Source organism: Euphorbia lathyris, chromosome 10, assembly GCF_963576675.1.
Source record: "Euphorbia lathyris chromosome 10, ddEupLath1.1, whole genome shotgun sequence".
In the NCBI taxonomy this organism is placed as follows: Eukaryota; Viridiplantae; Streptophyta; class Magnoliopsida; order Malpighiales; family Euphorbiaceae; genus Euphorbia; species Euphorbia lathyris.
The window spans coordinates 3,705,787-3,728,314 of record NC_088919.1 but is presented as its reverse complement, the minus strand read 5'-3'; the positions used below and the strand labels follow the sequence as shown (position 1 = coordinate 3,728,314).

The following is a 22,528-nucleotide window of genomic DNA, read 5'->3' as shown; positions in this document are numbered from 1 at the left end:
CTTTGCTATTGTTATGTCAAAAAAAAAAAAAAAAAATTATGCAAGCGTTGCAGCATTTATTACTGTCCAAAAACGATATGTTGCTGTTGCGAAATAAAAGCTACTTTAGACGACAATTATGTTTTGCAAGAAACGCTACGAAAGATGCGAATGCTGGTTTTATGCATAAAATCACACAGATATAACATAAAAGATGCAATTTTATTGTATTAATTATTTGAATCTAACATCAGATTCTGTCTGATAATTTAATATATATAATGTTTTCATAATCAATCATATATTATCAGAATGTTTTTACAGGCACGTAATTATATCTCTATCTTTTTTGTTGGAGTCCAAAGTGACAAACCACAGCTCTATATCTATAAATAAACCACTAGAAATCCTAACATTCCATCTATTCTATCAGCTATCCTTTCCTATGGCTTTCACAACCCAATTCCCAGTCATGTCTTTGGCAATCTTCTTCATTTTGGGAGCTTTGGCTTCTCAAGCCATGGCAGCTCGTACTCTCCAAGATGCATCAATGCAGACAATGCATGAGCAATGGATGTCACTTTATGGACGAGTGTACAAGGACTCTACTGAGAAGGAAATGCGATTCAACATCTTCAAGCAAAATGTTCATCTCATTGAATCCTTCAACAAAGATGAAGCCAAATCATTCAAGCTAGGCATTAATCAGTTTGCTGATCTTACTAACCAAGAGTTCAAAGCCTCAAGAAACAGATTCAAGGGTCATATGTGCTCCGAACAAGTAGGTCCTTTCAGGTATGAAAACATTAGTGCAGTCCCAACTTCAATGGACTGGAGAAAGAAAGGTGCAGTCACAGCCATCAAGGACCAGGGCCAATGTGGTAAGTTCTGCAGTATTATTATAGAACATAATAGCAAACTATTTACTTAGCTAATTTATCAATTCAACTTTCTTTTACAGGATCGTGTTGGGCATTTTCAACGGTGGCTGCAGTAGAAGGAATCACTCAGCTAACAACCGGCAAATTGATTTCACTTTCTGAGCAAGAATTGGTTGATTGTGACACTAAGGGAGAGGATCAAGGTTGCGAAGGTGGACTCATGGATGATGGCTTCAAATTCATCATAGGGAACCAAGGAATAACGACTGAAACTAACTATCCTTATGATGCTGCTGATGGAACTTGCAAGACAAAGAAGGAGGCTAATCATGCAGCCAAGATCACTGGTTACGAAGATGTACCAGCAAATGATGAGGCATCATTGATGAAGGCAGTAGCAAACCAACCAATTGCAGTTGCAATAGATGCAAGTGGTTCTGAATTTCAGTTCTATTCAAGTGGTATCTTTACAGGATCATGTGGAACTGAACTGGACCACGGAGTTACTGCCGTTGGGTATGGATCCAGCGGTGGAATGAATTATTGGTTGGTGAAGAATTCATGGGGAAGCCAATGGGGAGAAGAAGGGTACATAAGAATGCAAAAGGATATCGATGCAAATGAAGGACTGTGCGGCATTGCAATGGAAGCATCTTACCCTACTGCTTAAATCACATAATCATACATATGCATCTCAAACTCTATATAGAAACTGAGTTTACAGGGTTTAGTTAATTATAATATGTTAGCAAACATGTGTATACCTCGCTCCAGTCGCAATTTGTATATCTTTCCTACTTGTAATATATTGTGCATGTGTGGATTTGTGGTTTTCTTCAGTTTCATATGCCAAAACAAATTAAAAAGCAAACAAATCTCCAACAATCCATACCAAAAATCTCCATTTCTCGCCATTTTTTAACAAGAGCACAGTAAAAACACATCAAATGTGAGAGGAAATCATCAACAAAGCCTCCAGTGCAAAGAAAAAGACATTAAGGGCCAAGAATTTGGAATATAATCTAAATTAAAAAAAGTGCAGTTAGCCACTGAGCTCCAAAAATAGTAGATCCTGAATTCAAGATCCAGTATTTAGCAAATTCCTTATGTAATGGAAGAGATTAAATATTTTTACACAAACCACTAAGAACTTGTAAATTATTTCGTTTAACTCTCTAATTTCTCTTCCATAGGAACAAAATCTATGACCCCATTGAGAGTAACTTAATTGCTAGGTGTTTGCTTTAAGAGACAATAGTCATGCATTGATTTGTGAAAACCAAGTTGTTGTAAGGCATGGGTGAAAGCCTTATACCACTGACGGCCTCCTTGTTTTAATCCATACAAGGATTTGGAAAGTTTGCAGAACTGTCCTTTTTTGTGCCTTAAGATACCCTCCTGGTGGAATCATATATATATCCTCATCTACATATCCATGCAAGGAAGCACTAGTCACATCCACTTGGTGAATAGGCCAAGCTTTAGTTGTTGCAATAGCAATGAACAGCCTAACTGTCACTGTTTTTGTCACAAGAGAGAAACTCTCTGTGTAATCTACACCATAACTTCTGAACGTACCCCTTTGCTACCAAACGAGCTTTATATCTCTCCACACTTCCATGTGCATTGTACTTCACTCTAATACCCCACCTAGAAGAAATTTGTTTCTTTCCGTCTGGTAAATCAGTAAGTGTCCATGTTTCATTATCTTCCAATGCTTTAAGCTCCTCCTTTTTCACAGCTGCCTGCCATTTAGGCTGAGTATGAGCTTCACTGTAACTTGTAGGTTCCTTAATCTTAGCAATGGTAGCTAGATAAGATGTATGAGCTGTTGTACAGCTAAGAGAACTGTCAGCAAAATTAACCATAGGATCATTGAACCAATGTGGTGGTTTAGAAACTCTCTCATTTGGTAGTTGAATAGGTGGAACTGGTGAGGATAAAGCATTTGGAGAAGAGATTGGTGAATCTGAACTGATATTTGTATTGGGAAGTGAAGGTGAAGTAGAGGAAGTAGAAGAGGAAATTGGTGTATTTGATGTTAGGTCAATATCACAAGGTGATAGGTTAGATTCTGGATAAGTAGAATGAGAGAGCTAGATTGAGAGGAAGATGTTGAGGGTGCATCTGATATGTTTGGATTAGAGGACATGGGAAAAGAAGGGAGCATTGACTCTATTATAGTAACAGAAGTTTGATCTACAGGAACTATGGTTTTATAAAACTGGATATCTCGAGAGATAACAAGTTGTTTCTCTGAAATGTATGCTTTACTCCCCTTTTGAACTGGTGATATCTCCAAATATATCCCCTAATAAGCTCTTTGCATGAACTTATCCTTATGAGCTTGTGCATATGTAATGTAGCATAAACATCCTGCCGAATTAGGCTCCTTTTGATAGAACTTAGAATATGGAAATGTGCCAAGTGAGGACCTTAGTTGGAAGTACATTGATCAAATGAGTGGCATGAATCATAGCTTCGTCCCAAAACTTGTTGGAAAGGCCTGAGTAAAAAAGAAGTGCCCTTAATATCTCAGCCAGAAATATGTGCTTTCTTTCCAGCATTCCATTCTATTGTGGCGTGTGAATGCAAGATGTTTGGTGAATGATACCATGTTGGTGAAATAACGACTGAGTATTACAGCCTACAAACTCAGTACCACTATCGGTTCTGGCGTTAAGAATGACAGCATCAAACTGTGTTTTAAGCAATTGAAAAAATTGCTGAAGGTCCAAGTAAGCCTTGTGTAATCATCGACAACAGTCAAAATATACTTTGCCCCTGTGAGAGAAGCCTATTTATATGGACCCCAAACATCCATATGAACAATTCAAAAGGCTTAACCTATGTAATCTCACAATAGCTAAAATGTAACCTATGTTGTTTTGCTTTATGACAAGACACAATGAAAATCTGCCAATTTACATGGTAAACCTTTCAAATGAGCTAGTTTATGATTAGAAATGTGACCAAACCTATGATGCCACATGGTTACTGTAGAAGAATAAAATTTCTATTTAAAATAAGACTAATCTCCATTTATTCTATGCAGGAAAAAATCCTTGTAAGGATAGAATCCCTCATTATTTATAATGAAACAATATTATCTTAATCAGGATGAAGGGGTCTAAAAATTTCATAAGGGGTATCAAGTCTCATAAAAGAGATCCGGTTGAACCACACCTATTATTTCTGAATTTTTATCAATATATAATTTACCTTTTGAATAAATAATTTTGTTTAAATGAGAATAATATATTAAAGTTATATCATTAATAATTAAGTTAACTATAATATTATGTCATTAATAGTTAAGTTAACTAAAATATCATATCTAAATTATATATATAATAATCACAACAACAACAACAAAGCCTTAGTCCCGAAATGATTCGGGGTCGGCTAACATGAACCATCATATAAAACCGTGCAATCAAGTCGTGTCAGCGACACAAATTCTCTCCCTATATATTTTTTGAATCAAAAAAATATTTTATTATGTAACATAATAAAAAGTATATTATAATAAAAAATATACAACTAAAAATGAAGTATGAACGATATTTATTTCTCTTCAGAAAAAAACAATATTTATTAAAATTTTATTAAACACTTAATATTTCTAACTGTATAAACAATTAGTTGGCAATAGATAAATTAAATAGGTGCTCCAACATCAGAATTCTAGTTCAAGTTAATATTAATTCATGATCATCTATTCTGAAAGAAACAGTTAGCATTATTTTTTCCCAATGGGTAAATCAAGCCAGTTGCATAATTATGTTATTTGCTGGCAAAGGCACAGCGAAGTTCTTCTCATATGTGAACACATTTCAGAAACAACCAAAAAGCCAAAATTCCTTGGAAGTTGGAAACTAAAATCAAATTTGTGGCAATGCACAACTCAGTAGAAAGTAGATTACCCAAAAAAACAAATGGGTTATTAAAATACTAAAATATTCATTAATTTATTAAACAACTCATTTCATCAATTTCATAATACATATACATGTTGCAATCAGAATGTTTTTGTGGGCACGTAGTTTTTTATTGTGATAAACCATTTGAGAGCAGAACTATAGTATGTATATAAATCATTCCAAAATCTCCATCTATCATATCATTTCCTATGGCTTTCACAACCCAATTCCCATGCATTACTTTGTCACTCATCTTTCTTTTTGGAGCTTTGGCTTCTCAAGCCATGGCAGCTCGTACTCTCCAAGATGTATCAATGCAGACAATGCATGAGCAATGGATGTCTCTTTATGGACGAGTTTACAAGGACTCTACTGAGAAGGAGATACGATTCAACATCTTCAAACTAAATGTTCATCTCATTGAATCCTTCAACAAAGATGAAGCCAAATCATTCAAGCTAGCCATTAATCAGTTTGCTGATCTTACAAACCAAGAGTTCACAACCTCAAGAAACAGATTCAAGGGTCATATGTGCTCCGAACAAGCAGGTCCTTTCAGGTATGAAAACATTAGTGCAGTCCCAACTTCAATGGACTGGAGAAAGAAAGGTGCAGTTACCGCCATCAAAGACCAGGGGCAATGTGGTAGGTTCCAATTTCATCCAACAACAACACGAACTTTGTAATCAAACTATTTAATTGGCAAATTTATTCATTGAACTTTCTTTTACAGGATCTTGTTGGGCATTTTCAACTGTGGCTGCAGTAGAAGGAATCACTCAGCTAACAACCGGGAAATTGATTTCACTTTCTGAGCAAGAATTAGTTGATTGTGACACTAAGGGAGAGGATCAAGGTTGCGAAGGTGGACTCATGGATGATGGTTTCAAATTCATCATAGGGAACCAAGGAATAACGACTGAAACTAACTATCCTTATGATGCTGCTGATGGAACTTGTAAGACAAAGAAGGAGGCTAATCATGCAGCCAAGATCACCGGTTACGAAGATGTACCAGCAAATGATGAGGCGGCATTGATGAAGGCAGTAGCAAACCAACCAATTGCAGTTGCAATAGATGCAAGTGGTTCTGAATTTCAGTTCTATTCCAGTGGTATCTTTACAGGATCATGTGGAACTGAACTGGACCACGGAGTTACTGCCGTTGGGTATGGATCCAGCGGTGGAATGAATTATTGGTTGGTGAAGAATTCTTGGGGAAGCCAATGGGGAGAAGAAGGGTACATAAGAATGCAAAAGGATATTGATGCAAATGAAGGACTGTGCGGCATTGCAATGGAAGCATCTTACCCTACTGCTTAAATCACATAATCATTATACATCTAAAACTCTGTATATAATCTGAGTTTATATGGTTCATGCTTGGTTTTAGTTAATTACAATATGTTAGCAAATATGTGTATTCCTTGCTCCAGTTGTAATTTGTATATCTTTCCTACTTGTAATATATTGTGCATGTGTGTATATGTGGTTTTCTCCTGTTTCATATGCCAAAACAAATTAAAAAGCAAACGAATCTCCAACAATACATACCAAAAATCTCACGAATCTCCATTTCTCGCCATTCTTGTACAAGTGCACAGCAACAACACATCAAACGTGAGAGGAAATCATCAACAAAGCCCCCCTGCAAAGAAAAAGACATCAAGGGACAAGAATTTGGAATATAATCAAAATTATAAAACTGCTGAGTTAGCCACTTAATTCCACAAAATTGTAGATCCTGAATTCAAAATCCAGTATTTAGGTAATGGAAGAGATTAAATTTTCTTTACAAAAACCACTAAGAACTTGTAAATTATTTCATTTAACTACTAAGAACTTGTAAATTATTTCATTTAACTCTCTAATTTCTCTTCCATAGGAACCAAGTCTGTGACCCCATTGAGAGTAACTTAATTGCTAGGTGTTTGCTTTAACCAAAATGTAGCATTAAATGCAAGTGGTTCCAGCTTATAGAAAACAGGTCAATTAATACCAAAAGCAATTCATATAAATCCGTCAACCTCACATCTAATTAGTAAAAGTTTCGACAGCACAACTTCAATTCAAGAGCTCTATAGCAGAAAGAATCATAGTTCAGATGCTTTTTACTGGTCTCGCCAAATACATTTTGGGTATACACAACAGCCTACCAAAACTTCAGAAATTAAGATGAATACTACTAAATTTAGCCAACTCCGCAGTCATTGACCAATTGAAAACTCCTGTATAGCTATATAAGCACTTCACAGAATTCATTTCTAATGTAAACCGGCTTTTATATTCTTGAAAACAAACATGAATTTCAATCATATCGTTAACTCTATTAGGCACAAGAGATTACAAATTATCACTTCTCTCATCCTCCTCGACAATGGAGTACTACAAAACTAATCAGAATCACACAGAGACAGCAAGAATCTATCCCAATATTCAAGGTTTTGTGAATCTTCCTTCTTAATATGCCATCAATTAAGTACAAGCTTCTCAAATACAATATAAACCCCAACAGAAACAACAAGTTAACAATTAAACCAAATCTAAATACGTTCAAGAAAGTAATCATTATGCTCTGCAATTGTCTTAATAGCAGAAAAATGTGAATGGAATAGAAAATATTGGAGATATTGATCAAACTTCTTGACGTGTTCAACAATTTGGTAGTCAATCTTCAAGAGAAAACTAGATGAACTTTATCCAATGATAAACGCTCAACTCAGAAATTAAAAAATGAAGTTGCAAGCAAATTGGAAAAAACAGTATTAATAAATCAAATAATAGCCAATTGCAAGGTATATCTCCATATATATGTTTAAAAGAAAAAATCACCTGTCTGTAGCAACATTTTATGCTTGTGTTCTTGACAAATTGTAATGGTAGGTTTTTTCGTCCACATACTATGCCTCCAAAGTGAGATGAAATCCATGTAGAAAGGTTAAACGCTTTCATTGGATAAGATGTTTTGAAAGGTAATTAAAGGGAGGGTAAAGATTAAAAAATATGAGGGTAAGGGTTTTGATCAATAAGTTTTTAATAGATTTTTAACCCATCAAATCGGTGGGTTTGGAAGGGTTTTGATGAACCCTTCCTTTTCTTCCAAATAAGGGTAAGGGTAATACCTTCTCTCCCCTTCTTTTCCTCCTCTACTCTTTTCTACCCACCCTTTAATTATCCTTTAAAACCTTTCATCCAATCAAAGCCTAAGCCTTGTTTGGGAGGAGGAGGTTAATGAGAGTAAATGGGAGTAATGGAAGGTTAAGTATTAAGCTAACCTTGTTTGGGACTTAATTTTTGAAAGTAAATGGAGGTTAATGGGGTTAAATGCTTACTTCCTCTAACCTCCAAATTGGGGGTTAATGGGAGTAACGTAATTTTTTTTAAAATTTCTTGTCTCTGCAGAGTAAATTTAACCTCATTCCTCTCCATATTTAAACTCTCAAATAAGGTTAAACATTTAACCCCATTTACATCCTATAAACTCCCAAACAAGTTAATTTTTAACTTTCCATTCCATCACTTCCCTTCCTTTCCATTACCTCCTTTAACTCTCACCTCCATTAACCTCCAAACTCCCAAACAAACGCTAAGAGAGTGAGTGGATCATTTCTTTTAAAACAAACTGCGAAAATTGGAGGAGGAGATATTATGGCGGCAAAGTTCATTTGGTGTGCTCGGGAAACCACCAGGATTTTGTACACTAGTAAATTACAGAGAAAACCGTGTTTCAAATTTTCAACGGTATTGCTATATACCGCAAAAGTTATACTTTCTACCGTATTCTTTTGACATTTATGCCCTCCTCATAATTTCAAACCAATAACCAAAAACTCTCAAATCTTCTCTAGCTTTTGAAGCTTTTCATAAAACTCGATCTAAAACAACATACTGTCAAAGAAAGGAAGGGGAAACGGCTTAATGAATCTTCCGATAAGTTTTTTTTAAAAAAATATGTCCGAAATCACGAGTTCCGCCTCCAAAATCGGAGGCGGAACCCGTTTTTTTTTACCTAAACGGAACTCCGACGCCGTTGCCACCACGGGCGGAACGGACGAACTGTTCGTTCCGCCCGTGGTGGCAACGACGTCGGCCATACTGTCCAATGGCGCACCCGTTCCACCGTAAGGTGGAACTGGGTTCCGCGCTCGTTCCACCGTATGGTGGAACTGGGTGGCGCATCCGTTTAGGCTTATTTCTTAAAAAAAAAAATCAAAATTTAAAAAACGAATTTTTAATTTAAATTTATATTGTAAGATTACTTCGTGTTCGAAATCATGGTCTTTGGGAATACTCGGATCCATTTTCGTCAAATTCGGGATTTTAGGCTTGGGAGAGAAAGATAAAAAAAAAATGAGTTTTTAAAAAAAATAAAATGAAAAGGGCATAAATGTCAAAAGAGTGCGGTGGATGAAAAAACAATTGCGGTATATAGCACCCGTTAATTCTTTCAATTGGCCTCTTAGTGCGAAATCATAGAAAAATTTTGGGAAAATTACACAGAAATTCATATTTTAGAAACTATTTACAACTATATCAAGTTATAATTTTAAATTATGTCAAACTAGTAAAATCAGTACTTTAATATATCTTAAAGATTGGAATTTATAAATTAGAAATCTAAAATATATTTTCTAAGATTTATAATTTATGAATTGTAGTCTAAATTTTTTAAATTATAATGTAAAATCATAATATATAGAGAATAATGATATATATTCTTTTATTGTTTAAAGGTAGATGAGATGGTTAAAACATTTGCTTCTTTTCGTGGTGAAGCTCTTAGCCTGTTGGTTGAGAGCTTACCTATGACCCTAGAGGTCATGGGTTCGAATCACATCCGGGTGGGGTGGGTTGAGGGTTTTTTCCTTTCTCTTTAATGTAATCTTCATTTCTTTAATATAAGTGCATTGCGCACAACTTTTAAAAAAAAAAAAATAATGATATATTAAAAATTAAGTTTGATGATATGACTTAGTTATAATTTTATGTTTAATTATGATATTCATGTATTTGACCCTAGAATTTTCCCTTTTATTCCTTACTGTTTCAATCAAAATTAATTGGGCTTTTTATACAGAAATCATGAATGGTAATAGTTATATTTATAATTTAAAATAGCATAAATTACACAATAGTTAGGATTGACAAATTATTTAAAAGTATCTCAAATTTTTAAATAAATTTATTTAAATGTTAAATTTGATGAGTTTTTAAAAAAAAAAAATTCCAACAACTGATTAATTGAAAATTTGACAAAAAAAAGTTACGATATTCTGATATTTTAAAATTTAAAATCATATAATAATAAACTACTTTTATAATTGTAAATAAAACTCAAAATCTGATTTTTAATGTAATTTAATATTTATAATTTAATTAATATTGGAAATTTAATCCACAATATATCAAAATGTTAATTTTATCATAATAAAAATGTTACACACTATAGTTAAAAAATACGAGTATATCTAAAAACATTAAATATATATTATATATATATATATTAAAATCCGAAACTTACGAGAGAAAAAAGAGTGGTTGATTTAATTTGATATAATTTAAATTATTACATGTTAATTATAGATCATTTTTAAAAATTTAGTTCCATTGTAAATTTCCCTTAATTTTACTCTTACTTGGCAGACAATATTATGATGGTTTGACTGTTATGTTATTTGACTTAGAATCGGTTTTGGGCATGAGTCAGGAGTGCACCGCTTAGAATCCGAGGCCAAAAGGAGTCCAGTATCCTTTTTACTATATATGTATAGGGATGGTAATGGGTAGGGTACCCGCAGGTAATGCCAATCCCAAACTCTTACTCTTTTATTTTTTAATTACTCGTACTCGTCCCATTACCCTAACGGGTATACGTTTTTCATTCCATACTAGTTCCATTTAATTCGCGGGTATCCGCGGGTAGCCTTACCTATTAAGAATCAATAAATAAAACAAAAATATTACAAATTTAACAAAGTATAAATTTAATAAATCATCTATCTAAAAATTGAACAAATTGAATCTTAATTAATAAGAATAAAATAGTTTAGTGGTATCACTCAATGGTTAAAAAACATAAAGATTGGAGTTCAAATCTCACGTCTTACATCTAAAAACAATTATATTTATTAATATATAAAAATTTATGACGGGTAACGGGTACCGGGTACCCTAGGGGGTATTCTCATACCCGTCCCATTACCCTAACGGGTAATGGTTTTGATCTCATACCCGTCTCATACCGTTTTATACAGGATACGAATAGTCCCATTAGGGTCGGGTAGTGCCGGGTACCCGCGGGTATACTACCCGTTGCTATCCCTATATATGTAGTAAAATTTTTTATTATAAATGTAGGTATAATATGCATTCAGGCCTAGAAGTGGATCGAGTAATATGATATTTTAGATCTAAAATGAGTTCAAATTTCTATTTTAAATTTTTAAGTAGAATTTTTATTTATTAAAAACCACTTATCTCTTATTTCACCTAAGGTCCATAAAATGTTAGGATCGGCCCTAATTTGACTACCAAACCAAACCTTTAAAATAAGTTTGTTATTAAATTGAAACAATTTTGTATATTTTAGCAAGTTTTTAATAATTGTGTCAATAAAAATGTAAATGTGGGTTCGAATCACATGGGTGGGATGGGTTGAGAGTTTTTCTTTGTCTTTAATGTAATTTTCCTTTGTTTAATGTAAATGCATTGCACACAACTAAAAAAAATATAAATATTTTAGGCAATTTTTTGGGATTAACTTATTTGTATTTTAGTAGCCTATTTATAGATATAGCACAATAAATATTTTAGATAATTGATGTTTGAAAATTCGTTGTGACAGTTAAATAACAAATCAAATAAAATAAATCATTCAGTTTATATTTATCATTTCATACCTTAATAATAGTAAATCTTTATTTTCTAAAATATAATAAAGACAAATTTGGACTCTATCTTTATATTTATAATACCAAATTTTAAAAAATAAATGTATAATTATTATAATATTAAGATGAATATATTATTAAGACATATATTTATAATAATTATAAATATATTTATGTATTTATATTCATTATAAATATTATTTATAAATAGTTATTAAAAAATAATATTGGTATTTTTGTGAATAGGGGTGGACAAAAAAATCGACCAAACCATTACTTAAACCCAAAATCGGGAAACCGAACCGAAAAAATTGGTTAACAGAACCAATGGATACCATTTATAAGTTAAATTTAGCGGTTAATAGTTTCAATTCAGGATTTGAATTTCCCACCGTCATAAATCACACTCAATTTGTTCGATATAAATCACTTGGACTTGAAGTTAGTTTCATCGCACCGAGGAACAGTTATTGAAGTGTTTGCAAATTAAACAAAATTAAAATCGCGCTCGAAAAAGCAAAAAAAGAATCGATAAGAAGCTCTAAAACAGAGAGAAAGAGAAATAAGAAAAGGAGTGGTAAAATAAGGAGAGAAAAGTTAATTTCTCAAAAATGAAATCAAAATAAACAATGAATATAATTTAGTGTAACCTTTTATATTACAAAGTTTTTACGTTTTAAAAGTTTAGAGACCATACCATCATAATGAAAATAGATAAAGTAGCCATGAGTGTATTTTACCCCAAAATAACACCATTAGTTAAATTCATTTTTTCAATTTTTTTAAAGAAAAAAATTTATAAATAGCCATGAATTGTTTATTTTAATGGTTTAGGTTATTTTGTAATTCAAGTGCTACAAATTAATTCATTATACACTCCTAATTTAAAGTATACGTCCTCTATTATAAAAACGGATACACATCTCTCTACGAGCATAAGGTCTTTTAACTGAGGGCATTATTTGACTAGTGTTAAAAAATATGCAACAATATATGAATTTTGATTGAATCACTCATTTTAATTCCTAAACTAAGGTGCTGTTTGATAAAACTGAAAATTAAGTGCTGAAAAAATAAGTACTGAATTTTAAGTGTTGAATATTTTTTTTTTTGGTAAGAAATGAAAGGAAAAAAACAAAACCAACAAAAAACCTACACCGGGATCAGTCTAGGAAGGCTGACCCCAATCCTATCCTCTAGAAGAGAAGGCAAAAGAAAAGAAGGAGGAACAGAGAGGGTAGAAACACCTAACATTCTCCCATGCCCAGCAGCTGCTAAGCGATCCGCCACGCGGTTTTGCTTTTAGGGGAGAAATTAAGATACTCAAAGGCAGGACGAAGCCTCAAAATAGCTTTGATGAGATTCTGGCTCTTCAGACAAACAGCCTGGCTATCTGAAATCCTGTTAATAGCCTCCAGATTATCAGATTCCACCGAGAGCTTTTTAACACCCATGCGAATGGCGAGTTTAATACCTAACAAGATACCCCAGAGCTCCGCAGAAAAGGAGGAGCCCGTCCCCAAGTTATGGGTAAACCCCGCCATCCAATTGCCACCAGCATCCCGAAGAACTCCTCCAGCAGCAATTCTGCCATTGCTAAGGCAGGAGCCATCAGTATTCAACTTAGCAAACCCTTCTCTAGGCTTACTCCAGCCAACTAGCAGGATCTCTTTATCCGGGGAGGGGCGAACAAGGGAATCTCTTTCAAAGCTTTGAGTAATAACAAAGAGCTTCTTCGAGAAGAAAAACAGTAAATCAGGAATAAGGACAGCCTTACCCGCAAATAATTCTTCATTCCTCCACTTCCAGATTTGGTGACAAGTAATAGCAAAGAGGATGGCACCGTGCTCCATGTTGGCCAGCAAGTTCCCCTTGGCTCCTTGAGAGAACCAGTCCCTTTCAGAAAAGACCATGAAGGAAGGGAGGATGTGATGAGGGAGGATCCCTTCCCATATCTTCTTACTATTTGGGCAATCCCTCAAGGCATGGCACAAGGTTTCCACATTGCCTCTGCATCTACTACAGGCACTAGACTCAGTCAAGTGCCTTCTGTGCCTATCCGCATTCGTAAGGAGCCTGTCTTTGATACCCAGCCAAAGGAAGCTCCTGATACGGTAAGGGATCTTGAGGGACCATATGGACTTCCAAATCTCCAAGGGAGGATAAGCCCTATTAGGGGTAAAAGCTTCATAGGCCGATTTACAAGAATAAGTATCATTATTCGTCAAGGCCAGCAATGTCTATCCTTATCCTCCTCTTGATTGCTAATCTTCACTCCTCTAATGTTAAGAAGGGTCTCCTCTTGATTGCTAATCTTCACTCCTCTAATGTTAAGTGTTGAATATTATAAGTGCTGAAAGTATTGAATGATTTAACTTTTATAAAAATATTTGTTGATAATGTTTAACTTAAACTATTAAGTTAAATATTTTGACTTGTCAAAATAAGTGATTTTTAACTTAATTAGTTAATTTAAGTGGTGGAGAAACACAACCGTTATCAAACGCGCTTAAATTAACTAAGTGCTTAATATTTTAATTTAAGTAATTAAGTGCTTTATCAAACAAGGCCTAAAACTTCAAAGTTAATTAAGATCTTAAACTATCAAAATTATCAATTATATCCTTGAACTAAGGAAAATCATCAATTGAGTCTGTATGATATTCTAAAATTAGAAACTGTAACTACTTGGTATGGACTGTAATAATCTTTGTGTTGGTTCAAAATAGATTTAGGGAAGAGAGTTTGAAACTGTTCAATCGAATAACTTCGATGATGACTCAATTGATGATTTTTACTTAAGATGGGAACTCGATTAATGATTTTTACTTACTTTAGGGACATAATTGGTGATTTTGATAGTTTAAGGTACTAATTGATTTTCAAGCTTTAGTTTGGAGATCCAAATGGATATTATGCCAATCCCAAAGAAACATCTATTGAGAATGATTTTGATTTAATCATCATTAAAAGAAAAAAGGGCAAATATAATAGAAACTGTAACTACTTGGTATGGACTGTAATGATCGTTGTGTTGGTTCAAAATAGATTTAGGGAAAAGAGTTTGAAATTGTTTAATCGAATAACTTTCGATGATGACTCAATTGATGATTTTTACTTAAGATGGGGACTCGATTAATGATTTTTACTTACTTTAAGGACCTAATTAGTGATTTTGATAGTTTAAGATACTAATTGATTTTCAAGCTTTAGTTTAGAGACTCAAATGGATATTATGCCAATCACAAAGAAACATCTATTGAGAATGATTTTGATTTAATCATCACTAAAAGAAAAATAAGGCAAATATAATAGAGATCAAATGCACTTTCTTTTCTTTTTTCTTGACTTGATTCAAAATGATCCAACATTCTTCAACAGAAACATTAACTTTATACTTCTAAAGAAAAACATTGTACTTCTAAGGAAAACAGAAAAAAATTACACATTCACAAGGCAGAACAAGGATGGCATAAAACAACATCAATCAAAATTTCTAGGCCGGAGCCGGAGGAGTTTCGGAACCATTCTTGCAGCCTGCCTGCCATGACTAATTTTCCCCAACCACTCGGTCGGGGCCGGAGTTTGCAAATAGGATGTCAATCTATATACAGGGAAATCTGAAGTCATTGTAATATCCTTTTCACCTCCTTAGCTGGTTCACTACCTTTCGCTTGGTTGTATACCGATTCGAACGCTTGCATACACACGCTCGAAAATCCAACGATCGCCTGAAAAACATGCGGAAACCCCATCTGCAGATTATTAAGTGTCATCGCTCTCGTTATGCTCACTGATTTTTCATGCTTATTTTTCTCCTCCTCCGCCTTAGCTCTCAATATTTCAACCTTATTTCGCTTCTCCGTCACAGGATCCTTGCTTTTGCCTCTCGTGTTACCATCAGGCATTGAGCAAGGTCCGTACTTGCTTTCAAGCGACCGAAGCTCGCCTGCCTTTTTCTCAAACTCCTTGAATGCTGATTCTGCTTTCTTCTTTTGCTTATGCTCTTCTCCTTGTTGAACTACAATGGCATGTATAACAGTGAGGAAGCTCTTAATTCCTTCGGATGCTACTTTGTCCGGAATCCGATCAACAGCATGATGCCATTCTTCGCAAAGCGAGTAAATTTGAGACTCCTGACACGGTCTCGAAAGAGGGTTTTTGCTGAACTGGAAAAGACTGAGACGAAGCCAGCCGGTGAGGGACTGAATATAATCGCGCTGAGCTTTGACGAGGTTGCAGAATGATTGATGCCATTGCTGAACCTCGAGTTCGAGCTGAAGAGTGTACTGACGGTGAATCTCAGACGTCGGTTCTGTAGACGGAATGGTGTTGAGATACTTGAGCTGCTGAACTATGTGTGTTTGGACCTGGTGTGCCTCATACATGCTTCTCCACATACACATCAATCTGCAAATCCAATTTGGTACTTCATATTTAATGCATCAAATCAATAGAAATAATTTACAGAAAAAAGGTTGGCACATATATTTATATTTCCTAGATGACATCAAAATCATATATCTGGCCCACCCCACGACATGACTACCAAAAACAATGTAATCAAGAAAGTCAAAATATTGTCTCCTCAAGTAAGACAAATTAATCAAGAAAAGTGTTGTTAAGTATGAACTCAAAGAAAGTCATAACTTTTGTAGAGGCGCTAGTCAGGGGACAAAGCCTCCGAAATTACTCGGAAAAATTAATCGGATTTGTATTTTTTTTATAAATACAATTAAAATATGAATTATACTATGTAAAATTAAAATATAAAAGATCTAAAATAATATATATATATATATATATTTTAATATTTATTATATTAGTGTCCTTAAAAAAATAAAAGTTTGCCAACAAAATAGTATTAATATCTTCAAAGATAAAATAATATTAATATCTTAAAAAATAAGATAATATTAATATCTTCCAAAATAAGATTATGATAATTTTAGGTTTTTTTTTTCTAGTTTTAGGTTATTTAATATTTTATTTAAAATTGAAAAAACTGACATAAATCTCGATGACCAATTTTTTTAAAGGATCCCTTAGGTTCACCTGGATCAGTCCAAATGGCAAAAAAATCGGTTTATACAGTCCGATTTGAGAAAATCAGTACGGTGCTGTGAAAATCTCCACCTAGAATGCGACCTACGCGGATTTTTAGAACACTAACCTCAAGATTAGGGAAATTATTAGAATCACTATGTTCTTCATGTCAAATGGATGACTTTTCATACATATTATGACATGTGGAACATTTACCCACAAATATTATAAGAAACCCCACTATTTTATTTATTAAGTGGGATCACAATACACATGTTTAAAAGTGAATTGAGGGTCCAACTCATTCATTCACTAGCGGGTCCTTGCATAAGTGATAGTACCTTTGAAACTAAAGTGAAGAGAGGGAAGTGAAGAAGAATCCTGAATTGAGGGTCCAACTCATTCATTCACTAGCGGGTCCTTGCATAAGTGATAGTACCTTTGAAACTAAAGTGAAGAGAGGGAAGTGAAGAAGAATCCTGTAAAAAGCAGTCAAAGCTATAGAAAATTGACTTTTTTCTTTAGGAGACACTCATGTCCCAGAATTATTTATATTTGACCCACCATTGTAATTAGATTTTATTCATGAGTAATCCTGCTTTCAACAGCCAAATATAAATTTTTAAATTTGTCTCAATCCATGAAGTAAAAAGAAAATGGACAAAGTCCAAATTTGTTTTTTTGAAGAAATACAAATACACTGACGAAATAGTAAAAGTTCATCCTCAATCAATGTTTCCAACGTGGAGCTATTGCAAACATACCTCTACCTCTTCCTAGTAAAATTTTGGGTAAATTACACCTATGGGCACTGAACTTTACCGATTTTCACGGTATGACCACTGAACTTTACATTTTACTACACCCGTGACTACTAAACTTTAGCTAACACCAAAAATCTTCAAGAATTAAAATTGTTCACAACGACATTTACCATGAAACCATACTTTTTATTTTTCAAAATCACCAATTTTGGAGTTTTCTGTCTCTAAAAATCCATGGTTTCTCTACTAACCAAACAACACCTAAATAACCTCAAAACAAAAAAAATCAAGAATTAAACTTGCTCATAATATCATTGATTCTTGAATTTTTTTTTTTTTTTATTTTGAGGCCATTTTGAGTCGTTGATTGAAGTTTAGTGGTCACGGGTGTAATAAAGTGTAAAGTTCAGTGGCTTACATTTTGAAGTTAAGTGGCCTTACCACGAAAATTGGTAAAGTTCAATGCCACGGGTGTAATTTACCCGTAAAATTCTATACTCAACATTTTCAACATGAAGCTATTTTGGGCTCAGAAAGTTGTGGAGAGGGTGCAAAAAATAAGGGCTGCACTAAAAAAAAAAAAAAAAAAAAGATATCTTGACCCTACTTAGGCCAAAACGACACCATTTGATGTCCTAGGTTGAGAAAAAAAGCTCAATCCTTTATCAGTTGGGGCTGCAATCAACACCCCGTATATATGAAGGAGGGGTGGGCAGGGTGGTTCCTAGCTGCCAAGCACGCTGCCACCCTGTGCTCCTTGCCTCTCCCTCTAGACTCGGGTAAGAGTCGAAGTTCTATTACTCAGGCCTAAAATTGCTTTCACGTACCATTATCTGGACTTAAAATTTCTCCAAAGTCCCAAAACAAAAATTGCAAAACTACAGTACCGCATGAAGCAAAAGCAGTAGCAAAATAAGGAAACTATGGGCATGCACTTGCACAACAATACTATAGAGTGGGGGCATTGTATTAATTATATGGAAGGACAATAATAATGTATCCACTAGGCCTCCTAGAAATGGAAAGTGAAATCACGTGAAAAAATTGAATTGATTATCAAAAATAGAAGTCAGAAAGAAGAAGAGATACTAACCCTTTTACAAGGTCAATAAGTTGAGGAAACAGTTCAGTTTCTCTCAATTTGATGATTTCAGCAGAAGTAGTCTCAATTGCTTGTGCAGCTACTGTCATTTCTGATTCTAATTTCTCTACTTCTTTCTTTGTCTTTTCTGTCTTCACATAATCACCTCTCTTTACTTCTAGCTTCCTCACTATTCCCACCTTCTTCTCATGCTCTATCTTTATGCTCTCTGCATCCTACATTTTATAAATTAAGCCATACCATTATTCATCTTATCTTCATTTTAAGATCTCAATTAGGACCGTAAATGAGCTGAGTAGCTCGATAACAGGTCAATTTATAAACGAGTGGTGTTGAGGCTCGTTTTATAAACAAACCGAGCTTTAGCATAGCGAAACTCGGCTCGAAAGTTCACAGGCAAGCTCAGTTGCAGGGTTTGAACAAGTTTGATTATAATGTTCATGAACAGACTCGATTATAAAAGCTTATGAAGAAACTTTAGTTTTGTAGGTTTCAGACGCAAAAGTACATAGTTTAATTGTGTTAGTATTATTATTGGGCTTACAACATTATTTCGCCATTAACCTATCCAAAATGATGTTATTTAGGCTTGTTTAAATTGGTGAAATTTCACCCAATTTGATGATAGAATTGTTATGCCGTGACACATTGTAATATTTTAACAACTGGATTTGACACGCGTCATGTATTATAGTTTTTTAGATGTCTTACAATGGAAATAATTAATTAAATTTAAAAAAAATAAAAAAAAAACTCTAAATTAAAATCTATCAAGTCAAAATATCACCTATCAAGTCAAAAGTCAAAATGTCAAAATATCATCTATCAAGTCAAAATGTCAACATATTGCCACATGGCAGTGTCAATGGAACAAAATATTATATTAAGCATCCGGTTTTTTTCATGTCACTTGGAAGATCCACCGTTCATATTTGTTCATATTTTGACACGTGTAGTGTGACCCCATTTAATAATTAAAATAGTAGGATTCTGGAAGGTCTAACGTAGAGAACCAAATGATTTTCCAAATAAGACAAAGGTTTTGTTCAGTTCAGTCTCCATCTAAATTGAAATTTTACCAATTGGGATTAGCGAAGAGCCAAATGAAACCAAATAATAGATAAGTCTGGTTGTGGTTCAAGACTTTTTTTTTTTGAAAAGCACTATTATTTATTAGATATTAGATATATTTGAATTTAGCAATAAGTCAGCATCTAAATTGTTTACGAGCTTAGATTATGAATTAGGAGCTGCTCGCGAACAACAGTGATGAGAATTGAGCTCGAGCTCGTTAATTTTCTGCTCACATGAACATGAGCAGACCATGACTCGGCTCGATGACAGCCCTAATCTCAATAAATTAATTATTGATTAATTATGAATTTAATTAGCCCAATTAGATCTACCAACCTTAACTTCTTGGAATAGTTTTTTCTCCCATGCATATAGCCTCTCCACAGTTGAACAATGGCTACCTCCTACATTATTTCCGTCACACATTTTCCCAAATCCATTCATCTTTTGACTGGAATTCCAGGTCCACAATGACGGATTTGTCAAATTGCAGCCATGATCGTAAACTTTACCTGAAAATTACAAAAGAAAACAAAAACTTTCTTGAGTTTTCTCAGCAACCAAACACTCAAGAAAAATGTCGAGAAAAACAATTTAAATTTACCTCCTTTGTTTTGAGCAGAAAAACTAGGGTTAGGAACTTCTAAAAGCAAAGAAAGCTGAAATCCACCATCCGCGGCCTTAAGAAAATACTCATCAACTTCCTTCACAATCTCAATTAGATCTTTACTGTTCCTTGAAACCACCATAGCAAGTTCACTTCCACTCACACTACCAGTCGTCTCTTTAGAAAATCCACTCATAACTGACGGCGGCGCAGTAAGGCTAGCTGCCGTTCCGGTAGCTGTGACTGCCACCTCAGACACCGTAGTTGTAGTCACATCCTCCCATTCTTCCTCAGACCTTGAAGCTGAAGGAGGCGGCGGCACAAAAGGATCCCAAAAATCCCAACTAGATGACTGAGGAGGCGGAGGAGGAGGTGGCGGCGGAGGGAGAGCTGGAGAAGCGGTTATCGATGTCGACCATGTGTCGGAGCTTGGACTCATTGGTGGAGGTGGAGGCGGCGGTGTTGGTGGTAATGGAGGTGGCGATGGTAAAACCGGTGGCAGATGATGCCGGTGGCTGTGGTTGTGGTGGAGGTGGAGATTTGCTTCTGCGTTGGAGAACTGAAGGAGCGCTGATCCAGTGCTACGCAATGAACGGAGGTACATTGTATGTGATGCTGAGACTGCTTGTCTAGCTTTAACTAATTGTTTCATATACCTCTTTCTCGCTTTGCATCTTGACACCATTTCTTCCCTTTCTAATCTCGAATAACAGCACCCCATCGTCTTCTTCGTCTTCTTCGTTTCCGAAGACCTGAATTTAAATAAAATTGCTTTTCGGAAAGCAACAGATGAACTTTTAAATTTTTAATTCGATTTTGGGGTTTCGGAATTCGTGTTTCTTTACTTTGGTGAAAGCATTTTTGCTTTTATTTCTTCAGCTTTCATCAATGGCGGTTTCTGTTTCTCACATACATAGGTATAGCTGTTTGGACTCTGATCGGAAAAACCAGTGGCGGATGAGGTAATTAATGGGTGGTGGTGATGTGGCGGAGGAGGAGGAGAATGGAAAGGGACTAGAGAGACTGAGAGTGGAGAGACAATGGAGTATTGGGCAGAGAGCCAAAGTAATTTTATATTTGAAAATTTAGGTGACGAAAATAGCCTTTTGATTAATTTAATTTACTAAATGCCTTTGAACATGCAAGCACACAGCACACAATGCCAAATGACAAATGTTGGTAGTCAGGGAGGATGATGTGTTTGCTACAAATTGTCGAATCTGGAAAAGGGAAAAGGACTGGAGGGTATTTGCGTCATTTCAGACTTCAACGGCACAAAAAGAGCTTAATATGGCAATTGGATTGATTCAACTTAAAAATAAGAAACGCTCGTGAGTTATGAGTACAGTTTCAATACGGTGCGTAACAGTTGACATCAATCTATTTGACTCTCTTTAAACATTTTTTTTTTTTTGGTGAGAAGGACTAGCTTAAACACTTCTGATTTGGCAAGGATCACTTATAAATAATAATTTTTTCTTTTAAAATAGTATTTTAATTATTAAAGGGATAATTACTAATTTGACCCAATCAAGGATCCCAATTTACATATCTAACTCACCTTGCCTCAAAGTTACCAAATTAGACATTTTCACCCATTTTGGACAAAACTAACCTTAGTTCTATTTGATGAATCGATCTTCTTCTTCTTCTTCTTCCTCCTCATCCTTCTCCTCCGCTTCATCCGCTTCTTCTTCTTCTTCTTCTTCTTCTTCTTCTTGTTCTTCTTCTTCTTCTCTGTTTCAACTTCTTCTTCAGTTCATCTTCTTCAATTTCTGATACCAATCGTTAGCGATTTTTGAGATTTTTGACATATTATGTTCAATTTCCCGTACAAATGGTATATTTTTGGCTTATACGCTTGTTTTTCTCATTGGTTTTCCCTCTTTCATCATCTGTAATGGTATCGTTTCAATTTCCTCTATTTTTCCATAATTTTTTCCATTTTCCTCCATTGCTGTCGCATTTGTGACGAAATTGTCGCATTTCGTCACAAATGCGACAAGAACTGTCGCATTTCGTCGCAAATGCGACAAGAACTGTCGCATTTCGTCACAAATGCGACAAGAGTTGTCGCATTAACAAATGCGACAGTTCTTGTCGCATTTGCGACGAAATGCGACAATTTCGTCACAAATGCGACAACAATGGACGAAAATGAAAATAAAATTATGGAAAATAGAGGAAATTGAAACGATACCATTAAAGATGAAGAAAGAGGCAAAACCAACGAGAAAAGCAAGCGTATAAGCAAAAAATATA

At 34.6% G+C, this 22,528-nt stretch overlaps 3 protein-coding genes across 3 annotated transcripts; 2 read left to right on the top strand and 1 right to left on the bottom strand.

Moving 5' to 3' along the window:
• Nucleotides 1–310: 310 nt before the first annotated feature.
• On the top strand, nt 311–1,707 carry LOC136209328 (senescence-specific cysteine protease SAG39-like). Its single transcript, XM_066000769.1, has 2 exons — nt 311–860; nt 941–1,707. The coding sequence occupies exons 1-2, from the start codon at nt 425–427 to the stop codon at nt 1,528–1,530; spliced, it is 1,026 nt and encodes a 341-aa protein (XP_065856841.1). The 5' UTR covers nt 311–424; the 3' UTR covers nt 1,531–1,707.
• A 3,285-nt stretch (nt 1,708–4,992) lies between these two features.
• On the top strand, nt 4,993–6,222 carry LOC136209098 (senescence-specific cysteine protease SAG39-like). Its single transcript, XM_066000478.1, has 2 exons — nt 4,993–5,428; nt 5,517–6,222. The coding sequence occupies exons 1-2, from the start codon at nt 4,993–4,995 to the stop codon at nt 6,104–6,106; spliced, it is 1,026 nt and encodes a 341-aa protein (XP_065856550.1). The 3' UTR covers nt 6,107–6,222.
• An 8,769-nt stretch (nt 6,223–14,991) lies between these two features.
• LOC136208269 (protein ALTERED PHOSPHATE STARVATION RESPONSE 1) lies at nt 14,992–21,318 on the bottom strand. The gene is made up of 4 exons (XM_065999077.1): nt 20,264–21,318; nt 19,996–20,171; nt 18,577–18,800; nt 14,992–16,083 (listed from the first exon to the last, which is right to left on the bottom strand). Exons 1-4 carry the CDS (start codon nt 20,985–20,987, stop codon nt 15,300–15,302), a joined length of 1,908 nt encoding a protein of 635 aa, XP_065855149.1. The 5' UTR covers nt 20,988–21,318; the 3' UTR covers nt 14,992–15,299.
• Nucleotides 21,319–22,528: the final 1,210 nt, after the last annotated feature.

What these genes read in the sequence shown, in the direction of transcription:
- LOC136209328 (XM_066000769.1), top strand. Translation starts at nt 425, where the DNA reads ATGGCTTTCACAACCCAATTCCCAGTCATGTCTTTGGCAATCTTCTTC. An exon ending in CAAGGACCAGGGCCAATGTG is followed by an intron (nt 861 to 940) that starts GTAAGTTCTGCA and finishes TTTCTTTTACAG; the next exon opens with GATCGTGTTGGGCATTTTCA.
- LOC136209098 (XM_066000478.1), top strand. Translation starts at nt 4,993, where the DNA reads ATGGCTTTCACAACCCAATTCCCATGCATTACTTTGTCACTCATCTTT. An exon ending in CAAAGACCAGGGGCAATGTG is followed by an intron (nt 5,429 to 5,516) that starts GTAGGTTCCAAT and finishes TTTCTTTTACAG; the next exon opens with GATCTTGTTGGGCATTTTCA.
- LOC136208269 (XM_065999077.1), bottom strand. Translation starts at nt 20,987, where the DNA reads ATGGGGTGCTGTTATTCGAGATTAGAAAGGGAAGAAATGGTGTCAAGA. An exon ending in TTCTGCTCAAAACAAAGGAG is followed by an intron (nt 20,172 to 20,263) that starts GTAAATTTAAAT and finishes TGTAATTTTCAG; the next exon opens with GTAAAGTTTACGATCATGGC. An exon ending in AACTATTCCAAGAAGTTAAG is followed by an intron (nt 18,801 to 19,995) that starts GTTGGTAGATCT and finishes TATAAAATGTAG; the next exon opens with GATGCAGAGAGCATAAAGAT.